Genomic DNA, 27,960 nt, shown 5'->3' with positions numbered 1-27,960 from the left:
TATTAGGATCGGACATGGTCAAAAAAGAAAAGCAAGTTTTTAAACATTTTTGCTCATATACTTTGACAAGTTTTGGAATAATATGTATGTATTTTTATTAGATTTTAACCATTAGTTAACCGGTTTTTCAAAATAGACGGTTCCTATTTTGTATCCCTCTCTCTGGAGCACATGTCCCTAACCCATAATGATTGATTAGTTAAATAATAATCCATCTGTAAAGAAGCTCTATACTATGATTAAACACATTAAAATAATCATTAAATAAAACTACAATGCATTAAGAATGAACTTATATTCTAATGTAGTGGGTTGCAGGCAATGACATTATTAATGGACAATGCACTCAATACAGTGGTTAGCAAGTAAATTCACGCATAGCGACATTCGCACATGTATAGGTAGACGTCACGCAATTTCCATTATGCGATATCACGCATCGGGAATTTATAGCAATATCACCTTTATTGTAATGGCGTTAGAACAGATTATGCCATTCGGCAGACCCGACAAAAAAGTGAGTGTCATTTTTTTTCCAGATGCTTCGTCCATATTAATGTCATTGGTTGCAGGTTACACACTGGGGTACTCCGCTGATAAACTCGTGGAACACCTATTCACGTTACGCGGAATATAATTTGGGAAGTCTAATGTCTGGAGAGTACATGAATAAAATAAAAAAAAATTTGTTCTTAGGAGCACAGAGCTGAGGCTGGGGCGTCCGCGTCGACAATGGACGTTATGAGCACACCAAAGAAGCTACTCCGGGCTTGGGAGAATCGATCAGTGGACACACAAAAGTTGGAAGAGGATCTCATGACAATTCGCATTCGAGAAATGGAGACTCTCACAGAACTGAAAGAGTCGAGACTTAAGGTTTGTCATTAAAAAAATACACTAATTACAATGAGTCTGGTATTGTACTCTCGTAGGACAATTTTTATTAGTCTATAGATGATTTTATTGTGTTAATAAACTCATATAGATTGGTAACCCAAGCGTACACCAGTTATTGGTAGATCCATCTAACCAGTGAATTTCTGGACAGCCTCTACTTTTGCGCCCAAACGGATTGCTATACATTACTCTCTTTGCTTGTTCATTGTCATTCATATAGGGCAGCACACTATAGTATAGCTAGTGCATCTACCGATCTTAATTCTTTGAAGTGTGCTACAATAGTTGTACAGATTGTACAGCTCAGCATTTTTGGGATCCCTGACTGGCACATAGGTAAAGTTTGTTCAAAAATGCTAAGGGTTTGTTTATTGTGCAGAATTGTTTGTCAAGGTTTTCTTAATAGACCGAAAAAGCATTTTTTTTGCTGACATGATTATCTTGTTTATGTTCTCTGTAAATTATGTCAGCTCACGAGAGAACTAAGGTAAATGAACCTGTCAAATGTATCAAACGATTAAAAATTTATGTATATTAATTTGTTTTAAAATGATTATAAAACTTATGAAATACATACGCACATGCATGTCAAAAAAATCATCTGTGGTGATGACGATTTTCATTCAACATTTCTATAATAATTATATAGGTAATATTTATATTATAATCACTCAATATGGCTTGCGCGTAAACAAAGGGTAAATATTCATTTTTATGTAATAAGTTATCTTAATTGCTTTTTATGAAAAGAATCGTTTTTATCCTCAACTCATTAGGTTGCAGAATTGAAACCCGCGACACAGCTTTAGAATCGTAGATTTTGTTCATTAATCCACTGCGAACGCTATGACTTGTGCACAATAAGCTTCAAAATCACACCCACCATTAAAGAGAATGCAAACAAAGATCCAAAATGATTACAAATTGCATCAGTTTTTTCGATGTTATTCTCTTTCTGTTGTCAATATTAAAAGCAGGTCATGTAGTTCATAAGTCATACCGCCCCGCCATTTGAGACACATAATTATATACATACCTATAGCGAAACATGATCAAACTCAGTTTTTGCGCGTCTGTAAAGCCTAGTGCCCATGTTTTTTTATACAGTGCACAGTGTACACATGTTTACATTTTCACCAGAAGTAGCAACGTGTGGTGTCGTGGAGTGTTGTTTTGATTAACACGTGCAAATTTGTAAAATTCTTTTATATTATTCATTCCATCTTTAAAGCATTAAGCGTAGTCCAGACCAAGAACATACATTTATTTGAAAAATGTTTTCCATCCCCGTTGAAAAATGAAAGTATTCAGAAAATAATGTTAAAAAACAGTTTTAACCTGTTTTAACTAAGTTCGCGTTTTTTTTATGGCCGACACTGTACTCACGGCCATATCCGCGAACTAGTTCGCTTTGTGCAGATTACCGGTTTGTTTAGTATTGTTTAGTATTGTTTTCGAACAGTTTGTATACAATGTTTATTCGTTCACCGAACTAATGTATTTTGGTCTGGACTAGACTTTACTATGCTTTATATAACTAACAGTTTATTGTCACTTCATTTTACCACAAATAAAAAAATTGTCAACAATGAGAGTAGCCTATACTTAATACTATATTCACTAGTGGCTTAAATTTTTTTTTTAAACAGGTAATGGAACTTGAAACGCATGTACAAGTTTCGACAAATCAGCTGCGTCGACAAGATGAGGAGAAGAAGGCGCTGAGGGAGGAGGTGGAGAATTATCAAAAGCGTGAAAGAGAGTTCCTCGCTAAACAGAAAGAACAGAGCCATAAATATGCTGACCTCGAGAGCCAAGTGAGCTTATAAAATTTACTAACTTATTATTTTATTAATAATACTCTAAAGCAGCGGTTCTCAAACTTTTTAAAATTTCCTGCATGGCGGTCTCTTTTAAAATGGTTCGATGGCTCGCGGACCCCTTTAATAAAAAAGAAAATCTATATTATTTTAAAGAAATTGTGGGCGCTAAATACTTTGCACAAGGGTGCCACATACCTGCGGTGCGGCACTGCTTACAGGCTGTTGTGAATAGAAAATTTTTTTACAAACAATTAATGTATTCAGAAAATATTAAGTACTTGTTATGTAGTCATTAAATTTAAATAACAAGTTTAATGGGATGGATGCATCTGCTTTGCTTGAACCAGTTCTTCTATGTTTGGCTTTGTTTTGGCCAGTGCAAGTCTCATGTCATTTGTTGCGTATAATCTATTTCGAGATTTTGTCTCGATAGTAAGTAGTGTAGAGAAAGCCGTCTCACACTCACGAATGGAATCAGCACTCTTAGAGCCATTTCAATCCAAAAATTACTACAACACGTTTCACGGAAAACATGTTTTGCACCCCCATCATTTATCAAATCAATAAACTGTTCCAGAATTAAATTGTCCTCCGAAGACAAGTCACTAATGGAGAGTACAGATAAGTTATTGATAAAACGATGGTATTTTTCAAATTCTACCTGGGATAAATCCAAATCCAAAACCTAAGAAATGTTACATGCTATAATTATAAAAATATAAATTTACGTTCGTTTTTTGCTGTCCTACCGAAACTGCTTGAGACCAGTTTGAGAACCGCTGCTCTACAGAGATTCCCAACCTTTTTGTACCCTAGAACACATTTCACCACCTATTTTTTCAAAGCAAATTTATAGTTGGGGATAGGTAATAAAAATACTTTTAAAATATAAAAATTATTATATTAATACTATCGACCAAAGGTACTTGATGGAATTTGAATTTAAATCCATTAGAATAAAAATTATTGTTTATATTCTGTAAAATGAATACACGTCATGGTTGCCTCATACATACAAAGTAAACGTTAATAAAAATCATAATATACATAATTTTGAAAAACACTTTCTGAGAAAATATATTATAACCAATAGAAAAAATCTTTTTGAAAAAAGTAAGCCACCCCACCCCGGCAGTGAATCGAACCCTGCATCTCCTGGGTTTATGCCCCGTCCGTTGCATTGACCTCTATGCTACAAGGCGACGTACTAATTGCGACAAATTTTTACTATTGGCCTTTTTAATACCTACTCATCAGCGTTCTTCTAAAAATTTAAATTATGTATGTTCAATAATCAGAATGGTACATTCTTAAATCTTGTAAATTATTCGTTGAATAAAAGAAATAGTTAATTAAAAATCATAATATCAATCTCAAAGTCAGTGTGATCTTGGGCATTGCATTTCATTGGCCAGTACCTCATAATTATGATAGTATGATGGATGTTGATATTCATGTTAGTAAACAATCATAAAGATGCTCATGAGTGTGATGGTGATGGAGATAATATAAAGCAGACAAATATTGCGAGAATTGATTGCAGTTCCGATCCGATTCGATCGGACTGCAATGGCAATTATAATGATTATTATTATTAGGCGAGAAGAGAAGTAAAAAATGAGAGGTAAGAGTTAAAATTGCTGTCTTGCTCCCCCCATCCAGTGCTCTAGCAGGGAGCTAACCAATATAAACACGTTACACAACAAATTACATATTTATTAAATAAGTATTTATGAAACTCTAGAATTTATTGCTACCCCATACACTTTTCTCATAAAAGCAGTAAATAAAATCAAAAGACTTCAGATAGGACAGAATAAAGATTATATGTATCAACATGAATGCCTTATATTCTATCTGTAATTCCTGATGGTGTGTGTATTACATAATATATTGGTTTATTCTTTATAGACCAAACACGACCAGATGCTGGCGAATATACGAAATGCTGAGGATGCTCAACACAGGGCAGAACTTGAGCAAGCTATATCGGTCCTTCAAATGAAGGTAAACCTACAATAACATTATTTTAAACGTCAGCTTTAGCAGTCATTCAGAATAATCTGTATTATACCACTCAGTAAAGCGACTTGATCGCAGATAGTTAAAGCCTGGCCTTTCGAACTCAATGACCATAACGGGTAATAATGACATGTGTTTGAGAACGGTCTCATAAGCACCAATTCAATAGAATTTAATATGTCTCAGTTCGAAATACGCAACTATATCGAAAGCTTTTCTTGTAGCAGTCATGTTGTTTTCATTACCTGATCTGTGACATATTTTTGTTTGAAAATGACTTCATCAAACTTATAGTGAAGATGACGTAAAATTAATGTGCTCGAAACCCATTTTTTGTATAAGTTGTAGTCTAATGAAGGTGGGGTATTAAGGAAAGTATGTCTTCTTTCATCATTTCTGTAAAAGGAATATACAAACAAGTCACCATTTTAAAATACGATTTGTTCACACATTGTTCTAAATAAATTTTTAATAAATTTACATTGTATATTGTGGACTGATATAAAATAAGTCACTATTTCATATCCTTTTCAGCTGTGGTGGTTGTCAAGTTCGAAAGGCTACTTTAAAGATTCAATTCCCAGTTGGAATAAAAAAAATCGCATGCTTAAATCTCAATCAAGATGTATTTGGGTCTAAGGTATGGATGTCCGTGATGTCTTTCCTTTCTCGTCACTCGGTCAAGTTGAAGGAAAATGCAGAGAAAAAAACTACACATCAACCCGTATGAACAGAATGCAGTTAGTTCTACATCGAAACTCAAGAATTCTACCTTATTATGGGTGTGATTTTGGTTGAATATACAATCGGACCTTGGATTGCGAACATAATTCATTCCAGATACATGTTTGTAATCCAAAGCACATCAAAGTGAATTTCTCCATATTAAATAATGGATACTCGGATGATTTATTCCAAAAGCCCAAATACCTAAATTTAATTTAAATTAAATAATATGAATAAAGTAATCGAATTTATTAATTATTGTGGAGGACAAATTTCACTCTCACAAATGGAATCACTGCTCATTGGAATCTTTTTATTTTTGTGCAACTGTAACAAGGCACCTATCCAATGACACTTGCTTTTACCTCCTTTTGAGGATTTCTTAGCGAGAGAGAGAGAGAAAAAAAAATCATTGGCTTAGTTTGATCACACGACGCTCGTATATGTACTACTTGTATTGCAATACCTTACACATTTATAAAGTTAAAGTAGCAAAACACCTGTCATAGAAATAATGATAGTGTATACATAAATTATCAGAAATTACCACCGAGTTAATTTTAATTTTACAACGTTTTTATTAGGTCGTATTCTTATTTTTCCGGTGGTTGTTTGTCCGGTACAAATCTTGCAATCAATTTTTAATTAACTTCCCAACTAGCAAGACATTTGAAACTTTTAGAATATATCAGAACACGATGCCAATGCATTTTTTTAATACTTTTAGCCATCTTTAAGTAGAATTAAATTCATTTTCAATTAATTCTGTTTTGTATGAAAAGTTATTTTGGAAGAAATCCGTAATCCAATCCACTTTTATTGGTTGCTAGGAAATTATTAGTATACACGTGCGTTACTATGGAAATCAATATGAGTGTCAAAATGACATTTCAGTATTATTTCTATCGTTTAAACTAGTCAAGTCAAGTTTATATGATTCAACAGAAAATTTAAAAACGTACCTATATAAAAAGTTCTTTTTATCTTGTAATTATTATTTGATTAATTTCTGATCTTTACATGAAATTAAATCCATTTTATACTAATTTCAGAACCAAGTTATAATCACAGAAGGAGAGCTCCGCAATAACCTCGGTGAAAGCGAGAAGGTTCGAGATCTCCAGGACAAAATTGCGGAACTACAAGCTGAGGTATATATACACTTGTTAAATACTGTAATATAATAATATGATGATTTTACTATGTCAGTCATATCACATAATGTTTGATTTTGAAATTAAAATTTCTTGAAACATTTATATCTCTTAATAAATTTGTTGTCATTCATTGTTTTATAATAATTATATATTTAACGTAAATCATCACAAAATTATTTTAAGTGGCTTTTGCAACTAAGCACTTCTTTCAATTCTGTTTGGGTATCATGATGACTTTTAGGCCTTCCGCTCACGAGAATATTCAAAAAAGACGCGACTGAAACTAAAATTTCAGCCAGTATCTAGCTAATGAATTTCAATGGCGGCTCGCTAACGGCAAGACCCATAAAACAGTGGTACCAATATCAGTAGATTCGATGAAAAATCATATTTTCTTACCAAAATTGGTAGCATTGAACTGAACTGAACAAGCAATAAAAAGTCAAAACGTCAAAAGTTAAAGATGGGCGAACCGATTTTTTATTTAAAATATATGGCAGATGTTGAGAAATACTTCTGGCTGTATAATTACAGACTGCTATAATATTCCCGTAAAGATATTACAGAAAAAGTTTAGAATAAAGTAGGAAAGACAATGGGTTTGACAGTTTGAGGTTATGAGATTATAATTTGTAAGTGGATTTCAGTAGCGCCGTGTGCAAAGCATCAGTCGTTGGCCAGTTAATGAGTTCCATTAAAAACCTGTTTGTCGGATTTTAGTTTCTCCATGAGCGAAAGGCCTTACATTGCAAATTTTAAATTTGAATTGATGTACCCAATGCAATATTAATTAAATTGAATATAAATCCTCATTCACTTGAGTGTTAATCCCACATTCATAGTTCAAAGCTTAATAAACACTTCCCAATTTTCAACGGTGCTACACTGCGTGTATATAATTATAGTCCTTGCCTCCACTTTTTGTTTGTTGTCAACGATAATTACGCACATGAAAATATCACATTTTATTAATTTCATGTGACAGCACTCTGAGTTTCACATGACTTTGTAATGTAACTAATAACATAACTAATAGATTTACAAGATCAATATAAACGACAAATCAAGGGATCTTCCTAATGGCTAAATTACACGAGCAGCTCGCTGACTCCCCCACTGATCATTTGGTCTCATCAGGATATGTCATTTGGTCTGATCAGGATATGTCATTTGGTCTGATCAGGATATGTCATTTTGAATCTTCATCCAGTCATCAGCAAAATAGATAAATTTCTATTGTTGCCAGGCCCAATTAAACGACTAAAGTCAACTATTTCCATGAGATTATTACGAACTGTAAATATACATCACATGCATATTTTCAGAATGTATGTCACACATCCATCCATGTGTGGCATGCGCAATCAATGCTAATGTTTGCCTTCATAATAACAATCACCCAACATTAATCATTATTTAAACTGTCAATAATACAGTAGAACCTCGTTAATAAGAACACGGATAATTCGAAATTCGTCGTAATTCGAAATTTTCGCAAAAAACAAGTCCCTTGAACATTATTTTCATATAAAACCATACCTTTAATTAGAATTTCGGAATACGAAATTATTTCAGAGTCCTGGCATATAAAAATATTCAATAAATCGTAATAAAGTACACTATTTCATGAGCCAGTCATTGAAAATTGTGACAGACTTTTCGTAAAACATCACAAATTACTTATTTTAAGAAGGTAATAAAAATAATCCTGACATTTTATGACCCATTAACACACACGGCACCGGTCATTTTGGTAGGCACATCTATGACCGTAAACGATATTGATGAAAATCAATTTTTTTTTTTAAATTTTAATATTTTTCCCCCATACATTTCATAATTCGTAATTCGAGTTTTTTTTCGATTTTCGGTCCCATGGGTTTCGTATTAACGAGGTTTTACTGTAATATGAAATATGCAATCAGCAACCTGCTGTCTAAACATATTCTCAACATTTGAAATAGGAAAATACATGAGTAACCAACAAGCTGACCAAAAGATATTAATCATAACAATCGTAGCAAAGATTCAATTGGTACCTGAATCGTTGTCTGTAATTCCTATTTAAAATTGACAATTGGCGAGTCTGCTTGTTTATTTACAGTATTACATAATATACTTCCAAAATCGTGAAATAAATACTAATTATTATTCAACTTCACTTCTAAATACTGACATATTTTACCACGTTTTTATTAGCTCGTATTCTTGTTTGTCCAGTACAAATTTTTTCTTATTTGTCCAAGATTTGTATTGGACGATTGAAGATTTTTAACTAACTTCCCGACTAGCTAGACATTTGAAACTTTTAGAATATATCAGAACACAACGACAATGCATTCTTTTAATACTTTTAGCCATTTTTAAGCAGAATTGAATTCATTTTCAGTTAATTCTGTTTTATATGGAAAGTTATTTCGGAAAAATTATTATTGGTTGCTAAGAGGGTCCTAGTAACTAAATTATTAATATATATGTGCGTTACTATGGATATCAATATGAAATGTCAAAATGACATTTCAGTATTCTATATTTATTCAGTATTTCTATCAAGTACAAAAAAAAGTATTTATCAATACATAGAATTGTCAAGTTTATATGATTCAACAGAAAATTGAAAAACGTGGTATATAAAAAGTTCTTTTTATCTTGTAATTATTTCATCTCAGCATGTTGCTTTCTATGGTGACCAGACATGATAAATATCATTTATGTGCTTATAACGAAATGAAAGCCTTGAACTAGTTATAGTTTTAAAATTTATGGTGACATTTAGTTTTTTCTAATAACTTTGCTTTAAATGAATACTAACAAAAGCTTTTCTTTGCTCATTGGCTAGCTGGCCATGAATATTTTTTTTTGTTTTCCTAGAACTAACAGTTAAATAATTTTATATAATAATTATTAACATTTAATTATATCATGGAATGAAGGTGGCCGAATTTTGTTTTTAATATTTAAATCAGTTGGATCATATTATTCACTATGTTCATAATAGTTTTTGAATCCATATTTTTGTGTTAATTATACAATGAACGTTTACTGAATTAGTTGAGGATTTTTTTAGTTCCCAACACCGATCATGAGTCCTGAAAGCGAGCCTTGGAAATGGCTCGAGTAAGTTACTTTATACTAACAATAATAATTCCTCTGTAGTAGTTCACTGTTTTATCTTACATATTTATACTAATTGATGATAATAATAATATTCTTTTTGTGTAGTTTGTGCAAGCATGTTTTTTTGATAAAATCTTATCTATTTCGTTAATAAGTAAAATTATGTAATTGAATTTATAATTAGGTTTATTGTAGTTAAGAATCCAACTCATATAATCTAATATTTAAACACTTAATATTTCTACATTACTATTTGCAAGTTCGAAAAATATATTCATGACTTATTTTCTTCTGCTTTTTACCTTGCACGCTCAGTAAAATTTATGCGTAGTAAACACAGCCCTAGTTTGCAAACCGAATCAAATCCTTTTTTGGTATTTGGGCTATTACTGTGTTTTCTTCCTTTTCTATATCTCCGACCTCGTATCGGGTATGTTGCAGAGACCATTCTCAAGAAATTATATATCGAGAGCATGGTCCCATCAAGGGGAGAGCTGACAGGGCTCTAACCTGGGGGCCCGGTGTGGCGGGTTGACCTGTTAAGTGAGATAAACACACCACAAATTTGCACCAATAGTAAAAATAAGTCGCCCGTGGCGCTACTTAAAGGATATTTACATTACAAAATATATGGCTGTACAATGCAATTGGATATGGTATGATAGATTGATATAATTAAATGATAATTCAAGTGTAGAATTTTATTTTATAATTATTTTTAGTTAGTTTGACTTAAAAAATGGCTATTTATCCAATATGGCGAAGGGTTGCATGTTACTTTGGTACCACAAAAAGGGGTCGCGGTCAGTGCTACATAATATAATACTGAGTGTCAACAACTCAATAAATCAACTGGGTTTATTCAAAAATTATTAAAATACACGAAATACTCTTCATTTTACCTCAAGGAACCATGGGGTTCCACGGAATACCATTTGGGGAACACTAATGTAGAACATCACACTGCCCTTAACCATAGCGATATGTAAGGGGGCGAAACATCCTGGCCTGGGGGCCATAATTAAGAATGTACTGTTAGGTCTATAAATACAATCACTGCTTAAAGTAATGTGTGTCGAAATAATTTTAGTGTTAGGTGAGTGTCCAATGCCACATTTTTTTGAACTGCTTTTCCATTCATACACTAGTAAACTCCGACACATTATCTCTTGAGAATGGCTACTGCAACAATCCCCAAGATGTTAAGAGAGACATGAGAGGGAACAACACACAGTGTTAGCCCAAATATGCAAAATGCTATCAAACAACCGTGATATTCTCAAACAATATTTATCAAAATCTAGACTTTTATACGTGTCATAGTACCTTAGAAACAATTCAAACAGTGCCAGATTGCGTTGGATGTGAGGTACAGTGGAACCTCTCATAACGAGCACCTCTCATAACGAACAAAACTAATTTTTAAAAAAATGGCTCCCTTAACGAAAGTCATTTTGCATAACGAGTCACCAGGAGAGCTTAAGGTGATTCGTGCTTCATAGCAAGAAATTGTGGAGAAGAGTTTGTCGGCGGAGGAGGAAGAGGTAGCAAAGCAATAATCTTCTGGTGCAATCATGGCCCCCACATCTTAAAGCGGGCCCCCAGGCTAGGATCTTTCACGGGCTCCCTACCTATCGCTAAAGATAAAGGCAGTGTGACGCTCTACAATAGCGTTTTCCAAATGGTGTACGCGGTAAAATTAATGTGTATATTTAGTGTTTTTTGTATATTTGAATTATGGAGTTGTCGCGTATCGATGCACAATTAAAAATTCTATCGTACAACCACATAATTTTAAACAATAACATTATCGAATATAAATAGTGCCGCAGGCGACTTTTTTTACTATTCGTGAGAATTTGTGATGAGTGTTTAAATAACTTATCTGGTCGATTCGCCACGCCGGGCCCTTCCTGAGCCCAGGCCCCCAGGCTAGAGCCCTCTCAGCCCCCCCTTTGTGGGGGCCATGGGCACAATACTGGAAGCATAGGAAACTTGCGTTGTATATTGAGAAGCATCACCATAATAAGGCGGTGGCTATGCGCACCACAAATTTATTCATTGATAATGCTGTCACATTTTCACCATATTTTGAAGCGTCGGCAAAAACAAATATGTCTAGACAGCTTTCTAGTAAAAAAAGAATTAGTTATTGTCATAAATTCATAAATAACAATAAGTAATTTACTTTGAATCAACGTTATAAATTTTAAATGGTAAAATTTTTTTCGCTTAACGAGTTGTTTCACATTACGGGTAAGATTCTCAAATGAGTTATGGTCGTTATAGGAGGTTCCACTGTATATGAAAGGTAAGGTGTGAGATATGAATAACACCTTAATTTATTGATTTATTTATTTCGAAAAACAGAATTACGGCATTACAGCGATTGGCCAATGCGCCACAATACATAATAAATTCAAAATTATAAAAATGTCTTAATTACAAAAAAATAACAACTAATATAACAAGAAAGTAGAAAAGACAACATGTGTTTATGTAAATATTAAAGAAACATATACAATTATAAATTTAACCTATTTAACACGTCCACAAACATTATATAGTTAATAAAAAATAAATCAACGTTTATGGTGCCATCAAATAAGTTAATCGCACGATACACAGCATCATGAAACATAACATCTATATCTATATTGAATTTGAACGAATCTAGGAATAATACTTATTTATGAGTATGAGAGAAAACCCTATACCCAATTTACGGTAAGCACTCTGTGAATGGCTTTTATTGCATTAGATGTCCACTGCGTTTGGTGGTAGTCAATAATTATTATAATATTTTGTGCATGTTATATTATGAGATTGTATCATTTGCTCATATTTTCGTAGACTTCGCCTAAAATATATAGCGCAGTAAATTTGTTGCGGTATTTTAAATTTTGCTGTAGATTTTATGTTGAATTTGTAGCAATACATTTGTTAAAATAGAATTTTTAAGTTTTCACTTTGTGTTTTTGCTGCTTAAATTTACATTATCTGTAATTATAATGCTGGCCTTTACAATGACCTGTCTGGTAAATGTTTGTGGCCACGCGGTGCTTGCCATTGTGAAGAGGGCGATAGATGCATTGGCCGGCAAATGTTTGCCGTCTATCGACACAGTGTCGGTATTTCAACACGCATCATAGGTCGCCAACATTTTCCATAATATAGTGCATTTTTCATTTTGTATTGCATTTTCGGTAATATAATCTTCTGAAAAACAATATAAACTATTCTTTATTTAATAAAAACTCTTTTTATTTTCTTTTTTCTTTAATTTAACTGTTATTTCTTGGTGTAAAGACATGATGGCACAATTACTAATACATATTTCGTATTATATATTCGTGGTGCCCATATGCTCCACCTTCTAAGAGTATCTTATATAGAAAATATGTATGTAGTAGTGGTACATAACACAGATTGCTTCTTTGTGATGTTGGGTTCCAATTTTTCATTTGATGGAACCAAACCCAAAACCAACGAGTCTAAAAATTAGGAGTTCGAACAGTTCTGGTATTATTAACCTAAGACAACAATATTAAATATACTAAACCAGTTTTCTATACATAAATAAGAAAAGTTGAGCATAGCTGTCTTAATAATATATTGATTTGATTTGCCTTGCCTATTATCTGACATATTTTAATAAAATATTTTGTTTATTCAGGTCATGAGGCTTGAAGCATGGAAGTCCAGAGTCCACGGCACAGTTTCCGATGGAAAAAACATGGTGTGGACTGAAGACGGTGAAGATGAAAGCGACCTAAATGCACCAGTTGTCTCGAACCTAGATACTCCTCAGGACCTAATCCTAGATGCTTCATTCATGCGGTCATTCACCAATAAATAATTTTAAAGCGCTTAACTTTATAATAGTATTTATACATTTTAGTTATATTTCTTGTTATTTGGGCCATCCACACTGTCATACTTCAATATTACAAAGTTGTATGTCAAATTTTTATATTTTTTTTAGATTATCAATTACATATCATCGTTAATGTCTTCAAAACCAGCTAAGTGTTAATTTTTTGCAAAACTATACAGGAGATGGAATATTAATGACTGCATTCTATAACATGGATTTTTTAACTACAATACTACAATATATTTTGGAATTTTTTAAAAGATAATATCAATTCGTGATGTTTTTTAACTATCCTGTATAGTTTTGCAGAAAACAGAGCCGGTTTTGAAAGCACAACGACGATGATGACATATCGCCGACTTAAATTGCAAACTGTTCATCTCCAAACTCCATGTTGGCAAGAGAAAGAGAATAAATAATTCATATCTGAACTTTTTTGAGTTACAGTTAAAATTATTATTAAATCACATTTTGCTAAAATGTAGATAAGCAGTTAAGTAGACGATATTGTACTCTGAAGCATCATACCATTTTATTTGTTAGTTCCACAAATTTATAACCGAGCCTAAGTAACTTAATACAAAATATATTAGTAATAAATTTCTGAATGTCTTTGTCAACTTTGATAAAAAAAAGTTACATATCACATTATAATATTAATTATATTGAATAGTATTTATATCATATGAAATTAGTAACATATCTCACTGTAATATTGAAGCACCGACTTACAAAGCAGCTACAATTTTGCGTACAACAGTCATGAGATTTAAACCAATATATACAATTCAATTAATTAATACAATTAGAATAATTTATCAGTGTCGATAATATAAATCAGAACCAAAGTGTCAACCAGCGATGGATACTTCTTTGTACCACTATAAACATTGCTGAAGTACTATATAACCAAGGCCGTCTGTAGTCAGTAAATGTAGATTTTCGATTGCCCATTTCATCCATATTAATTAATGTATTACCAGTTTTGTGCTGCAACCCTGACTATAGAAGGCCTTGCCATATACATACCTATGCTCTCCGTGTCACAATGTTTGCTTATAGTGCTGTTTTTAATATATTATTTACCACCATGTGAATATTCATCATATGAGAGAACATCTCATTATTAATTATTTACTTTTACGATTAATTCTATAAAAATCTAAATGAATTGTTTATGGTGAAAATTATCGGTAATGTTACATATCGCAGTCTTTCGATGTTTTGAATGTTGCACGATTGTATTATCGGAGAAAGTCCTTGTTAATGATTTCCTGAAATTTCTCCCCTGTGGATGGTCTTACATAAAATATTTATTGATCGTATTATTTACTCATAATGATACTAATAATTTATGTAAGTACATAAATTTTACATTTACCGCTTTATAAAGTTAAATCAGTAACAATAAGTAAATATTTCTTTGTCCTCTCTCATAAATCTCGATTTCTAGATCAATGACAGTTAAATTTTTGTAATTATATAATAGTATGATACAGAGTCTATTAATATTTATTTAAGTCAATGTAAGTAAGTATCACAGACTGATAAATCTTTATCCTAATTCACTATAAAATACAATTGTCAACACTCTGGCCGTATAGAACATCGCCGGCGGCAATAGTATTTATATTTAAATTATTATATTCGTATCGCTACTGTCTAAATAAGTTTTTGTCTTCCGTTTATGATCTCAATTGTTTATTGAATCTATCCACTTTAACTGTTAATAACCTTTTATCATTCGATATACTATTTTGGATTACACTTACAGTAGTCAGAAGGATAGAAACAATATCATAACTACTTTGCATACTATTCAATATCATTTCTACATGGATTGACAAAAATCCTAGATTATAAATTTTGTGCACTGTTACTTTTGTCACATCATTGAGATGCAGTGGCGAAGGGTGGAGGTAGGCTGTTAAGATCCGCCATAAATATTGCACACTAAACTTTGTCAGTCATACATACATGTTTTCATTGAAATAATACTACATTTTACAGATGGTGTTGGTAGTTTTTAAAATTCAATTAAACCCTGCGAAAACCAAGCCATAATAGATAATAGTCAAAAAATACTCGTATATCTATGAAATATCTAAAATTATGCAATTAAATCATACATAAATTTGGATATTTTATAGATAGAATAATATTTTTTATCTATTATAGTTTGGTTTAGGCATAGCTTGATGAATTGAAAAAATGAACCAACAATATGTGTAATACGTATTCTTAATCTAACGAAAACAAATAAGTAAGAATGAAAAAATGTGGACAATTTTGTCATATCGCCTAAAATATATCAATACTATTATGGTTTGGTAAAGACAGGGTTTAATTGATTTTTAAAACTCAACCAACACCATCTGTAAATTGTAGTCTTATTTCAATAAAAACATATACATTTCACTGAAAAAGGTTAATGTGCACTATTTATGGCAGATCTTAACAGCCTACCTCCACCCTTCGCCACTGTTGAGATGTTGGTTATTAATTATTGCTTAATTATACCCGATTATTTTAGTCAAAGCAAAAATTTAATAGTGGCACTCGGTGTTAATATTTTCGTATACTCTAAACTAGTAGTATGCAGATAATTTGTGCAATACACAATATTTGTCGCATCTGGTATCTATGTAGCCATTTAACGCAAATCCATAATCAAACGGTAACAGATGCTCATATATTATTTAACACTGAGTTCCATTTGTCCCTTCAATTATTATTTAGATTATCAACAGATGAAATTTATGGATATTTTCTCATGATATTATTTTTAAGTGGCAAAACCATTACCTATATTTCCATGAAAACTTTAAATATCTCTTGTAGTTGCTTAAATTTAAATGCCAGTTGAAGATTCTACTTACCTTAAGTTTCCAGTATTACGTATTCCTAGTATATATTTTTACCATTATATTATGTACATACATATTTATGACTTCCTAAAGCTAGTGCTTTTTTTCAAGAAATACATAATGTTTTTGATTTAAAACAAAAACGAATGTATTTTAACTTCAAAATCAATAAAATTTTAAAAAGGAAGGCCTGCTTAAAATGTTTAATGTATTATTTTATAACTTTGTCTTCATATATTATTTTATACTTTACTCGAGTATCATCATCATCAACCGGGGTTAATCGACTGCTGGATGAAGGCCTCCCTTAGCTCCCTTTACTCCTTTCGGTCCCTAGTTCTTTGCTGCCACGTACATCCACTGAATCTTATGAGTTCTTCTATCCAGTCTATCCCTGTGGCCGTTTAGTGCCCCTTGGCTACCTCTGTATGACAGCATTTGTCCAGTGGTTGTCCAGTCGTCGAGCGACATATCCAGTCCATTGCCATTTTATGCGTTTAGCAAAAGGTATCACATTATGTACTCTTGTCTGCTTCCTTATCCATTGGTTTCTTTCGTGATCTCTCCATGTTTATTTATTTATTTAAGAAAACAAAACATTGTGGACATAACAAATCTATATTAATTATTTAATCTATGATTTATGTTCAAAGGTAAATTATTAAAAACGTCAAGCAACCTATTTATAAATCATATATTTTTACATAGAATTGCTATGATGCCTATTTTTAAAACTTATCAATGTGTATGTGCGATGGCAAACCTATTTCCACATGTGGGACAAAATTGATTTCAAAAATATTGTAACTTTAAATCGAGGGTCATATATATTTATATATAGGTGTGTAATATTATATATATGTAATAAAAATATATATATTGCAAAATAACAATAAACTCTATTAGTGAAACGAAAAAAATGTGATTGTAATGAAAAAATCTTTCATTTAATATTAAACCTAAAACCTTCTTGCATCAATATGGAGCCAAAACATATGAAAGTGTAGGGAAAAACGACCACTAATTTTTCCTCTGGGTCCTTTTTGTTCAAAAGTGTCACATAATATGTGAAACTGTAGGTAATAACATCTTCAGCATTTTTTACAAGGCTCCATTTTTGAAAATAGCACTGTTTATTTGGTGACAATTTTTCTATTTGCATACCATAAGTAGTAGCCTTTAATCGTATAAGAAGAACAAGAAGAATATTTCCTATATATTCATGCAGGCACCTTAAAATTGTCATGTGAGTTATAGGTTTGCTATCGCTGGTGTATAATATATTATTGCAACTGACCGAAGTGCATTTCTGTTTTGATATATTTATACTATGCTCTTATATTATTCTTAAATTAGATCAGTTTTTTGGAGATAAATAATTTGAAAACACCTCAGATATGTAAGTACATAACACCGGGCAAGAATCGAACCCACATCCATCAAATTCGCACCAATATGTTTAACCATTGAACCACCTGCGTCCTAAATAATTACGCCGAAGTTAGCTAATGTTCACACATCTGAAATGCTTTACAAATTGCGTTAATTTTGGCAACCGCACTTGTATGATTAATAAAGAATGTTACATTCTCAAACCTTGTGAATTATTCCTTGATTCAAAAAATATTATAAAAGTTTGTTGGTAATTTATATTTTACAGTAAAGTTATATCTTAATTTATTGTTTGTGTTCATTTTTATAAGTATTAGTTTCGTTTGATTTGCATTAGACAATTTATTGCAACAGCATTCATATAAATAATTGATCGGTGATGTATTCCGATCATGCTAAGTCCGAAACATCTATAACTCATTATTTATAGTTTTCCAAACTGTGGTACGTGAATATTTGAGGGGGCATGCGATTGATCTCTTTTATCATAAAAATATTTAGCACATCAGCGTAGTATTGCCATCCATGCTATAAATATAGTATTTTTACTATAATTTCCTTTGTCTATAATATTGCATCCAAAAATGCTACTTATAACATTGTCAGAAATACTACAATTTTGAAAATTGGAAACCCAATATGAAAAATATTATATTCAGTATAGATGACATTAAAAGAAATACTTGAAAATCTTTGATTAGTAAGTCAGAAAATTTCAAAACAAGGTCTTGAATTTGACACAATAGAAAAAAAATAGTTAGATGCTTAAAAATGGAATTGTCAAAAGTGGGTACTCAAGTAAAATCTATGTCTCTATACCAGTGTTGCCATCTTTTTGTGTTATAGTACAAAAATGTAAAAATTATAGTATTTTTGGCATAATTGCGTAAAATTATAGTATTGCACTATAATTATAGTACGGTTGGCAACATTGCTATATACTAAAATTTTTACGTTTGGGAAACACAAATATGTCGAGGGTATACTGACAGAACGCATTATTTCAGTTTTTGCTGTTTTTCTGTTTTAAATGCCAAAATGTATACAATTTTACGCTCTACGTCCTGGTAAAACGCACAAAGGCATAGGATATAATGGTGAGAAAATAGAAACATTATTAAATCATATTGTTATTTTTTTATTCTGATAGAAAGCATGATAATGACCTAATGCGTTCTGCGTATAAAAATACAGGACTTTTAACATGTTGTATATTGTGTTTGCCATAAAGGTTAGTCTTTATAATGTAGAAAAAATGTTTTTAAATCATAAAAAAATCTATGTGGGAGAACGCTTTGAAAAAAAAATTAATGTCCTTTTTGCGATTATCTCAGAACTTGTTTTAATGAGATAATGCTTTCTTTCAGTATACCCTCGATGTTATATGGTACAGCAGAACTTTGATTATCCAAACTAATATGAGATGCAGATAGTCTAGTTAAAAAATATTAATTTAAAAAATTTACTTATTCTACCAATAATTTAAAATTGTACCTTTTTCTTATAATCATATGAAATAAAGGTTTAAAAGCAAATCCGGGTAATCGCAGACCGAATAAGTAAGGTTCTACTGACTTTAATTCATCCATGCTTTATTTTTTGTTTATAATCCGATAGTAATTATTGCACTTATTCTGTATACTTACACATAGAATTAAGGATAAGCAAACTCATGTAATTTTCAAAAATATTTAATTTAAAAATTAATTCACATATTCATGATAGGGACAATATACGATATCACCATTTGATATTGATGATAATGATTTTTGATGCTAAACCAATTCAATAATAAAGCTACCCTAACATATAGCAGCAAATATATCATATTTTATACAAATATTTCTTACTTGGTAAAAGCCTAATTTAATTTAATAACGTTCAAACGTTTCACGAAAGCGTACTTAATAATTCTAAACTACATCATCATTCTGAATTCCAATGCAATACGTCAATTATAACTGTACCTATACGGGTGAATTATTTTTCTAATGAAAAACTATACCAGAAAAATACAGACTGCCAAATCCATAATCATATTGCAATAATAGAAATCTATCGATTTGGAATAATGTATTTATTTGCTTATTATCCTAATTATATTGCTGTTACAGCTTTCTAGTTTTGTTTTATTTATTTTTTTTAAGACTAAAAGTATTAAGTATTTACATATTATTATGTAGCATTTAAGCTAAATTCATGTTATAAACATGTGATTATATCTTAGCAAAATATTAAACATATTTGGCAGAGGTACATTATACATTGTTAGACATTCATCTAATCTCTAATAACGTAATTATTATGCAATTTAGCTACTTACGGGAAAATTATAGTTTATAACGTATTTTTTCTTCATATACATCATTATATAAAATCATGTCTTGGTGGCAGAGCACACTGTACGAAGCTGTGTGATGCGCACAGCGCAGGGGCCTAAACGGTACTTGCGCCATGTGTGCAACGCATGACCACCTGCAGTGTGCTTTGGCCCTTAAACACTTCCGTTTGCTAAAATTATTATTAATACGACTGACATATTTATATTTAAAAGAATTTGTTAGTATACATTTAACAATAAAAATTATATTAAATTTTGTATTTCAAAATATCCTCATGATGAAATAACCTATGTACCTAGTTATTTATGAATAAAATACTTTCTCAACAATAAAAAATATTAATTAAAATTTGCTGGTACATGGTAATGAATCAGAATATGTATAGTAATTTATTCAGTGTAATAATTTAAAAACACTAAACATTTCAAAAAAATATAGATGAGTATCAATGTATATGGGTAAAATAATAGTGGAATATATTGTAGTATGCATAAACTATTATGTAAATATTGTACATTGATAGAAAGTTAAACTGCCAATAAATAATATTCTGCCATTTTAATCTCCATTTCCTGACCAACCTTTACAAAAACATAAAAACGACATTATTTTTCTAACTGCTGTCATTTTTTATATAGATATGTATGTCTGCTTAAATAATTCTATAGTCATAAAAATGTCAACATTCCCTTTAAGCATTTCTAATTTCCTAACTTTACTGTTTTTTTATGTACAGTATTTTTTGATTAAATTACTATTTAATTACAGAAACAATTAATTTATACTGTGTGCTGTACCCACTATAATAGATATTTATTGTATTATACCTTCTTACTCTTATAATAAAATGTTAATATATTAATTATTCAAATCTTTTTGTAATCAATATGGCTGTTCATTATAAGTAATAACATGATTGTAAATAATCAAAAATATTTATCTTAGTGATTTCACTATTTCATAAAGAAATAAATATAATATTTAAGAAACACTAGAAAAATATTAGATGCATAGCACAAAATAATAATATGTTGTTCATTGTTACCGACAAAGCAACGGAATTTTAAAAAACGTTTGTGATTGACGAATTTGATTCTTATGAAATTCATGAAAACTATTGTATAATCATTCCAATTAATGTCTACAAAATTTGTTCGATTTCTACCCATCTCTTTATTATTTGATAATGAACTTCTGTCTTTCAAAGATTTTTTTTCTATAGTTATTTTATATTATGTAAATGGCAATAATTAAACATGATATTGAAAATTTTGTATTAAACAATTTTTCTAAATAAACTATCCTTTTAATTACTCATTCAAATTTCCCTAATTCCCATTAAATTTTTAGTAACTTCATACAGTAAAGGACTCCACAAACAATCAAACCAAATCCAAACAAAACGCAACCGCTACTGAAAATATTGGGCTTATTTTGATGCAAATTTTGTGTTTGGCACCATAAAAATCTGTCGGTGAAATTAAAGGCGGAAAATAAATAAATATATCGACCTACACTTGTGTATTATATATACAGTGCACTTTCAGTAATCCGCCGCTCGATTATTCGACAACTACTATAATCCGTCGTTATTTTTCTTAGTTGAAAGCACAAAATCAATCTCTATAATTGGCCTGTATTTGATTGTTAAATTCAGTAGTCCGCCGGGTACAAGTATACAACGCAGATGAGACGGGCTTATTTTGGAAACTTCTTCATAACACGTACGTTCATCGTGAAGAAAGTAATGTGCCGCATCACAATTATGCTGTGCTCCAATGCATCCGGGACACACAGAATGAAGCTTATGGTCATAGGGAAAGCCAGGAATCCTAAGCCATTCAAGGATATCTGCCTTACTGAACAACTGGTTGTGTCAAGTGATTTACTGTTTAATATATAAATATGTATAATTTAGTAAGTACTTGAATTTCATTATAAATAAAATCGTGATTTGCTAGTACAAATTTCTCAAGCAAACTATTTTTACGAAATACCTGTTTTAATTTTTACCATATTTTGTATGTATGCACTATAATCCGCTGCTTTCACTAATTGGACACAATATGTCTTGTTTGTTGGGGTGGCGGATTTCTGAGAGACTACTCGCGACCCGAGAACTACAAGGTTCTAAGTGTCGATTTTTAGCCAAACTAAAGTAATGATGAGGCAGCCTTCCAAGTCACATTATCTACATAATATTAAAGTGCGGCCACACCGGCAACAAGTCGCGCGACAACTCGTTGAATTTTACGATAATTATCATAATTGCTTAAGAAATTTTACGATAATTATCATGCTTATCGTAAAATTTAACGAGTTGTCGCGCGACTTGTTTTCGGTGTGGACCCGGCATTATGTCGATATTTCATATATTTTTTTATTTAACCCCAATACTACCGAGTTCTATGTGCACTTTACAAAATATCTGTGGTACTACAGAGTTCTATCATAATCTAAAAAGATCCGTTGTTCTACAATGTTCCATGTGCTTTGACATTTCGTGGTTTTGAATACGTTTAAAGTTGTTAAAATGGTTTTAATTGCAGTTTTAATATGAAGAGTAAAATCTAGTAGTTTTGTATTTTAAATTTATTATTAAGACTTCATGCAGTGTATTTAACTATAAACCACGAGTATTTACATAAACTACTATAGCTTCGAGATGCATAACCCCAAAAAAATGTTTCGCGATATTTTATATCAACAGTAAATTGTCAACAATAGATGAATTATATTATGAAACGTAAGTAAGATTTAATTATATTATTTTTTTTTTTTTAATTTTGTTACAAACGACGTTACAGTTACATATTCACAAACCGTTATTACAATACCTACATAATTGATTATTTTCATAATGTGAATGTCGAACAAAAATTGTACATTTTATTCTTTAACCTTTTGTTAATAATAATGTCTAAATATTGATAGTATTAGTAAGGGTGTTTCAATCATTGACTTAAGGTTTAAAAGTCTTCCTGTGGGTCTATTCTATACTTATCGACCGCTAAAGTCATAAATATTATCAAACTTAGGGTAGGTTTGTATCAAAGTATTAGCAATTATTGTAACAATTACAATAAGTTAGTTGTAATTGTTGCAATAAGTGCTATATTTTAACAGCACTTCTCTTGCTGCTGCACAGGCTGATACTCTTGCGCTGCAATTAAAAGGATAAGTATTGGTATCATATTATATCTGAACATATTATGAACATTTTGATTATTACCAAAAATACAATATTAATTATATGATAATACTAACTTTAGATAGGTGGTCATGCATGACGGCTGTTTAATAAAATTTTATGTATTTTGGCAAAGAAAGAATAATATTTAATTAAATACTTTTTTTATTCAACGAATAAAAAAAGTAATTTTAAATAAAAATTTTAATAAAAGCGATGGGTTGCAAGAACGCCCTAAACGTCACGATTAATCTATAGGAGTGGACAGTCTTCTCTCAGGGACGAAACACCTGTTATCGGGAAATTAACAATATAATAATTACAAGATAAGAAGAATTTCTTATATACGTTTTTAAATTTTCTGTTGAATAGTATATAAACTAAAAGTATATAAACTTGACATGACTAGCTTAAACGATTAAAAAAATGTGTACTTGATAGAAATACTGAATAATGCAATGTCATTTCATATTGATTTTCATAGTAACGCACACGTATATATTATTTAATAATTTAGTTAATTTAGTAACCAATAATGGTATCGAAATAATTTTTCATACAAAACAGAATTAACTGAAAATGAATTCAATTCTACCTAAATATGGCTAAAAGTATTAAAAAAATGCATTGGCATCGTGTTCTGATATATTCTAAAAGTTTCAAATGTCTAGCTAGTCGGGAAGTTAGTTAAAAATCGATTGCAAGATTTGTACCGGACAAACAACCACCGGACAAATAAGAATACGACCCAAGAAAAAAGGTGTAAAAAAGAAACCTCGTGCGTGCAACGTAGGTATATTAAGAATTAGTTGTGCGTTGTAAACCTAACGAAAGCATATAAATAAGCCTAAAATAAGTTAATTAATCAGAGGTATAACAATTTACGATTAAGCATTTAACAACTGTGTCGCTGAGTTTCAAAACCCGCTATAACACTTTTTTGAAATAATTAAGAGATATATATCGTTATTAAAATCTCTACATGAAAATTTTATCGCCTCTTTCAAAAGCCGCTACGTTTAACTGTCATTTATGAAACAAAATCAATGTGTCTATCAAATTCCGCTATAACACTACTGAAACATTCAAAAACCTTTTTAGTTCAAAAAGTTTTTGTTGATTTTCTCAACATAATGAAAAAGTGTTATAGTGGGTTTTGAAACTCAGCGACACAACTACTGTCTCATTTGTAAGAATTAATAAACCTGTGGCAGAATATATAACTATTATAATACCCGTTAAATAGTGTGATTAATTACTACCAACTCATCTCGAAATATCAAGAATAATTCATGTAAACTTAAATATCTTTGACACCTCGGGTCCACCGACTGAACTGGTACATCATCAGACTTCGAGGGTATGTCATCTTGCACTCGAAATTGGGGAGGAAAAAATTTCTTACGCTATTTCAATCTTATTTTAAAATTTGCACTCAGACACGACATATTAACACAAGACATTTGAAAACATTTCTGAAAAAATCTGAAATTCTGTCGCCGTACAATAAAATGCATGGTACTAGAGTGCTTCCCAAAATCTTGGAAAACAGCATTCACAAAAGCCATACCCGAGTTTGGTAATGATACGAACGACACAACTTCGTACAAGGCCAATAATTGTGTCTCCTCCCCGTATTTAGGAAGACGCAAGAAAATCTTTTATAAGTAAATTATTTATCACTAGAAGACACTGCTAGTCACCCCTCAAGAATATTTTCCGCATAAGGCAATAAACAACCACTCTAAAATAATGTTTAAGAGCACTATATCTGCAGTTGGTAGAATAAATGTGCCACGGAAGTTTGCGCTATTACGTTTGTCTCCTTTCTTGAAGATCCATCCATCTGCTATCCTATCCTCTTCCCAAGTTTGGTGAAGCAACTCCAGTAGAGCTTCAAGAAGAGCCTCACCTCTATACTTGAATTGGTTCTTTGGGAAAACAGGCATTGCCTTGCGCTTTGCTATTTTTCATATAACTTAAGTAATTATTCATAGTAATTCTGACTTGTTAGGCTAGGTGGTGGGATAAACGGTTCAGCTGTAGCGACGTTTGACGTTTACAGTAGATCATCCGGCACTGAACACAGTAAATTTTGAAAATGAGGACTTGCTTCTTCCTCCATTTTGTCAAAGCGATTGATAAAGATTATTTTCAGTTACCTCCAGATACCCCCTTCGCTTATTTGGTGTTTGGCACCTACGTCTTGTTCATTTTTCAGACAGAACTGACATGTGTTGTCTTACCTGAAGTCTTTTTTTATTCTTGGGTGCCATTCCAACCGAAGCCTCCGCAGCCTGTTCGATGTTTTTCTTTAACCTCTGCCATCCCTCATCAACCAATGGTTGAAATCGATTATAGATTTCCTCCTTATCTACCTGGTACTAAACTCTTGTTTTAGAAATTTTGCAGACAACTTTCGTGAGTTTTTTTCTAAAAATAGCTATGTGGTCAGTATCACAATCTTCATAAAAAAATACTATACGTTCGTAACAGATTCAAGTAAAATGACATACAATTAACTTAACCAATAATCTTAGTAACCCTTTTTCAACTCCTTAATGATAAGACGTTGGCTTATAATGTCGTGGGTCCAGGTTCGAACCTGGGTGTGGCAAACACGGATTTGGTTTTTCAATTTGTGTTTGGAGTCAGAGTATGGACCTAATAGGTTGAGGAAGTGGCTAACATTCATTTCTCATAAAAACAAAATCTGTTAATAATACAAACCCTCTGTGGAGGTCCATATTATGATCCTCTACGCTTATGGTATGGGGTCCAGACAAAAGCACCCGCACTAAAAGCGCCCAGACAAAATACATTAAGAAGTGAAACAATTTTTATTTTTAAGGTCCAAACAAAAGCACGCGCACTAAAAGCGCCCAGACATAAGTGCCGAAACAAAATACAATTAGAAAGGGAAACAATTTTTATTTTTTACATAATAATTCATTTTAGATACACAAATGAAAAACATAAAAAAAAAAATAATTAAATTTCATTATTTTTTGTTAGGTTGGGTTAATTGAGGTTAGGTTAAGTTAGGTTATGTTAGGTAAGTAATCAGTCTCAGCGTAATGAGAGGCTGCTTTGTTTGCTATATTTCCTAAAGTTATAGCACAGTATACCCAGTATCCATTACAAATATCTGTTCTCGAAGCTCAGTGAGCATTCATAAGGTGCCATGATTCATTACCGTACAGCACCACTGTCGAAATGCATGCATCGAATAGGCGGCACTTGATTTTAATCATGTACAGTGGGAAGTCCCAGACATAGTGTTGGATTGAATATTGGTCCAGCAATTCCCATTCAGATGGCAAGCTCTCTTTGCAAATTGTCATCTCCCGTGATGTGTAACCTCAGTATTTGATGCTGTCGACAGTCTCGATGTTTTACCCATCCAAATCTGAATTAGGACAGATGATATTCCACAAAATGTTGGCGTCCTAAAAATGATTCGAACGAACAGTCTATGACAGTGTTTTTCATCCCTTTTCAGGAGAAGTGTAAGTGCATCCCATAAGCAGAGAGCAAGCACGCCATCCAGCCTGCCTCAAAATTTTGTGTAATTTGATTAGGTACCTTCTGCATCAAGTCGATACGTCACTTAAACAAATGCATTAAAGATTTGATAAACACATCCACAAATATTTAAAAAGAATTGTTGCCTCTAAACAACGCAAAACCCATCTCTGGCAGTAGTCTTTAGTATATCTTTGCAAATATTTTCAGCATGTCAGATACATGAGTAAAGTTATCCTAATACTTTGAATTTAAATGAACACTTCGCTGTTGCTATAGATAATGTTAACATAAGTACATAATTTAAACGCTTTTACGGTACATTATAGCGATGTACTCAGGAGAGGACTCTCATTACTGACCACTCAAATTATCATCCTTCATCCATTGTTGCCATGAAATTTCCTCTCCAAAGTTTAATTCTCGCTAGGTACTTTCATTATACTTAAGTTTGAAATCTACTTCAGAATACATCATTGTTTAAAAGTATGTTATGATAAATTTTCTTTACTCGGATCAAAAAGTTTATGCAAATTCTCCCGGAGCCCCTGATACTACTCGTAGAGCTCCAAGGTTCTGCAGATCTGGTTTGAATCACTGCACGATATGGGGATGAATTATTTTTAATGTTTGGCAATATAATGGTGCTCACGATGGCCAAGTGACTACGCGTCAGGCTTATAATGTTGTGGGTCTCAGGTTCAAATCGCAGGTCTGGCAAAAATTCACGTTGTTTTTCAAAATGTGTTTGGACCCAAAGTATGGACCTAATAGGTTGAGCAAATGACTAATATCCATTTCTCGTGAAAACAAAAATCTATTAAAAAACGTCTCCATGAGGCGGCCCAGATCTACATAGGAGCACATATAGAACCAATTTTAAAATATCGTCACCGTAGATGTCAAGGGAGCTAAGGCACAAATTTGGCGAAAAGTAAAGTATACAAAAGCATTTTAAAATCATCAAAGATGCAGTGGTCAATGGATTTAAGCCACAAAACTCTTTTGACTACATTTTTTGTACA

General features: G+C 31.7%; 1 protein-coding gene across 1 annotated transcript in view; it reads left to right on the top strand.

Annotated features, from left to right (window-relative positions):
- Positions 1-13,623, top strand: part of Evi5 (ecotropic viral integration site 5) — a 162,607-nt gene extending 148,984 nt beyond the window's left edge. The window contains exons 12-16 of the mRNA XM_085941126.1: positions 697-876; positions 2,547-2,714; positions 4,632-4,727; positions 6,521-6,619; positions 13,419-13,623. Coding sequence (XP_085797252.1) covers positions 697-876; positions 2,547-2,714; positions 4,632-4,727; positions 6,521-6,619; positions 13,419-13,601 — 726 coding nt within the window. The 3' untranslated portion in view covers positions 13,602-13,623. The remainder of the gene's footprint in view (positions 1-696; positions 877-2,546; positions 2,715-4,631; positions 4,728-6,520; positions 6,620-13,418) is intronic.
- The last annotated feature ends 14,337 nt before the right edge of the window (positions 13,624-27,960 follow it).

Source organism: Rhyacophila brunnea, unplaced genomic scaffold (genome assembly GCF_057557595.1).
Source record: "Rhyacophila brunnea isolate RB1 unplaced genomic scaffold, BYU_Rbru_1.0 scaffold_1, whole genome shotgun sequence".
NCBI classification, from domain to species: Eukaryota; Metazoa; Arthropoda; class Insecta; order Trichoptera; family Rhyacophilidae; genus Rhyacophila; species Rhyacophila brunnea.
Note: the sequence above shows the minus strand (reverse complement) of the source record. Positions and strands in the feature narration are given on the sequence as shown.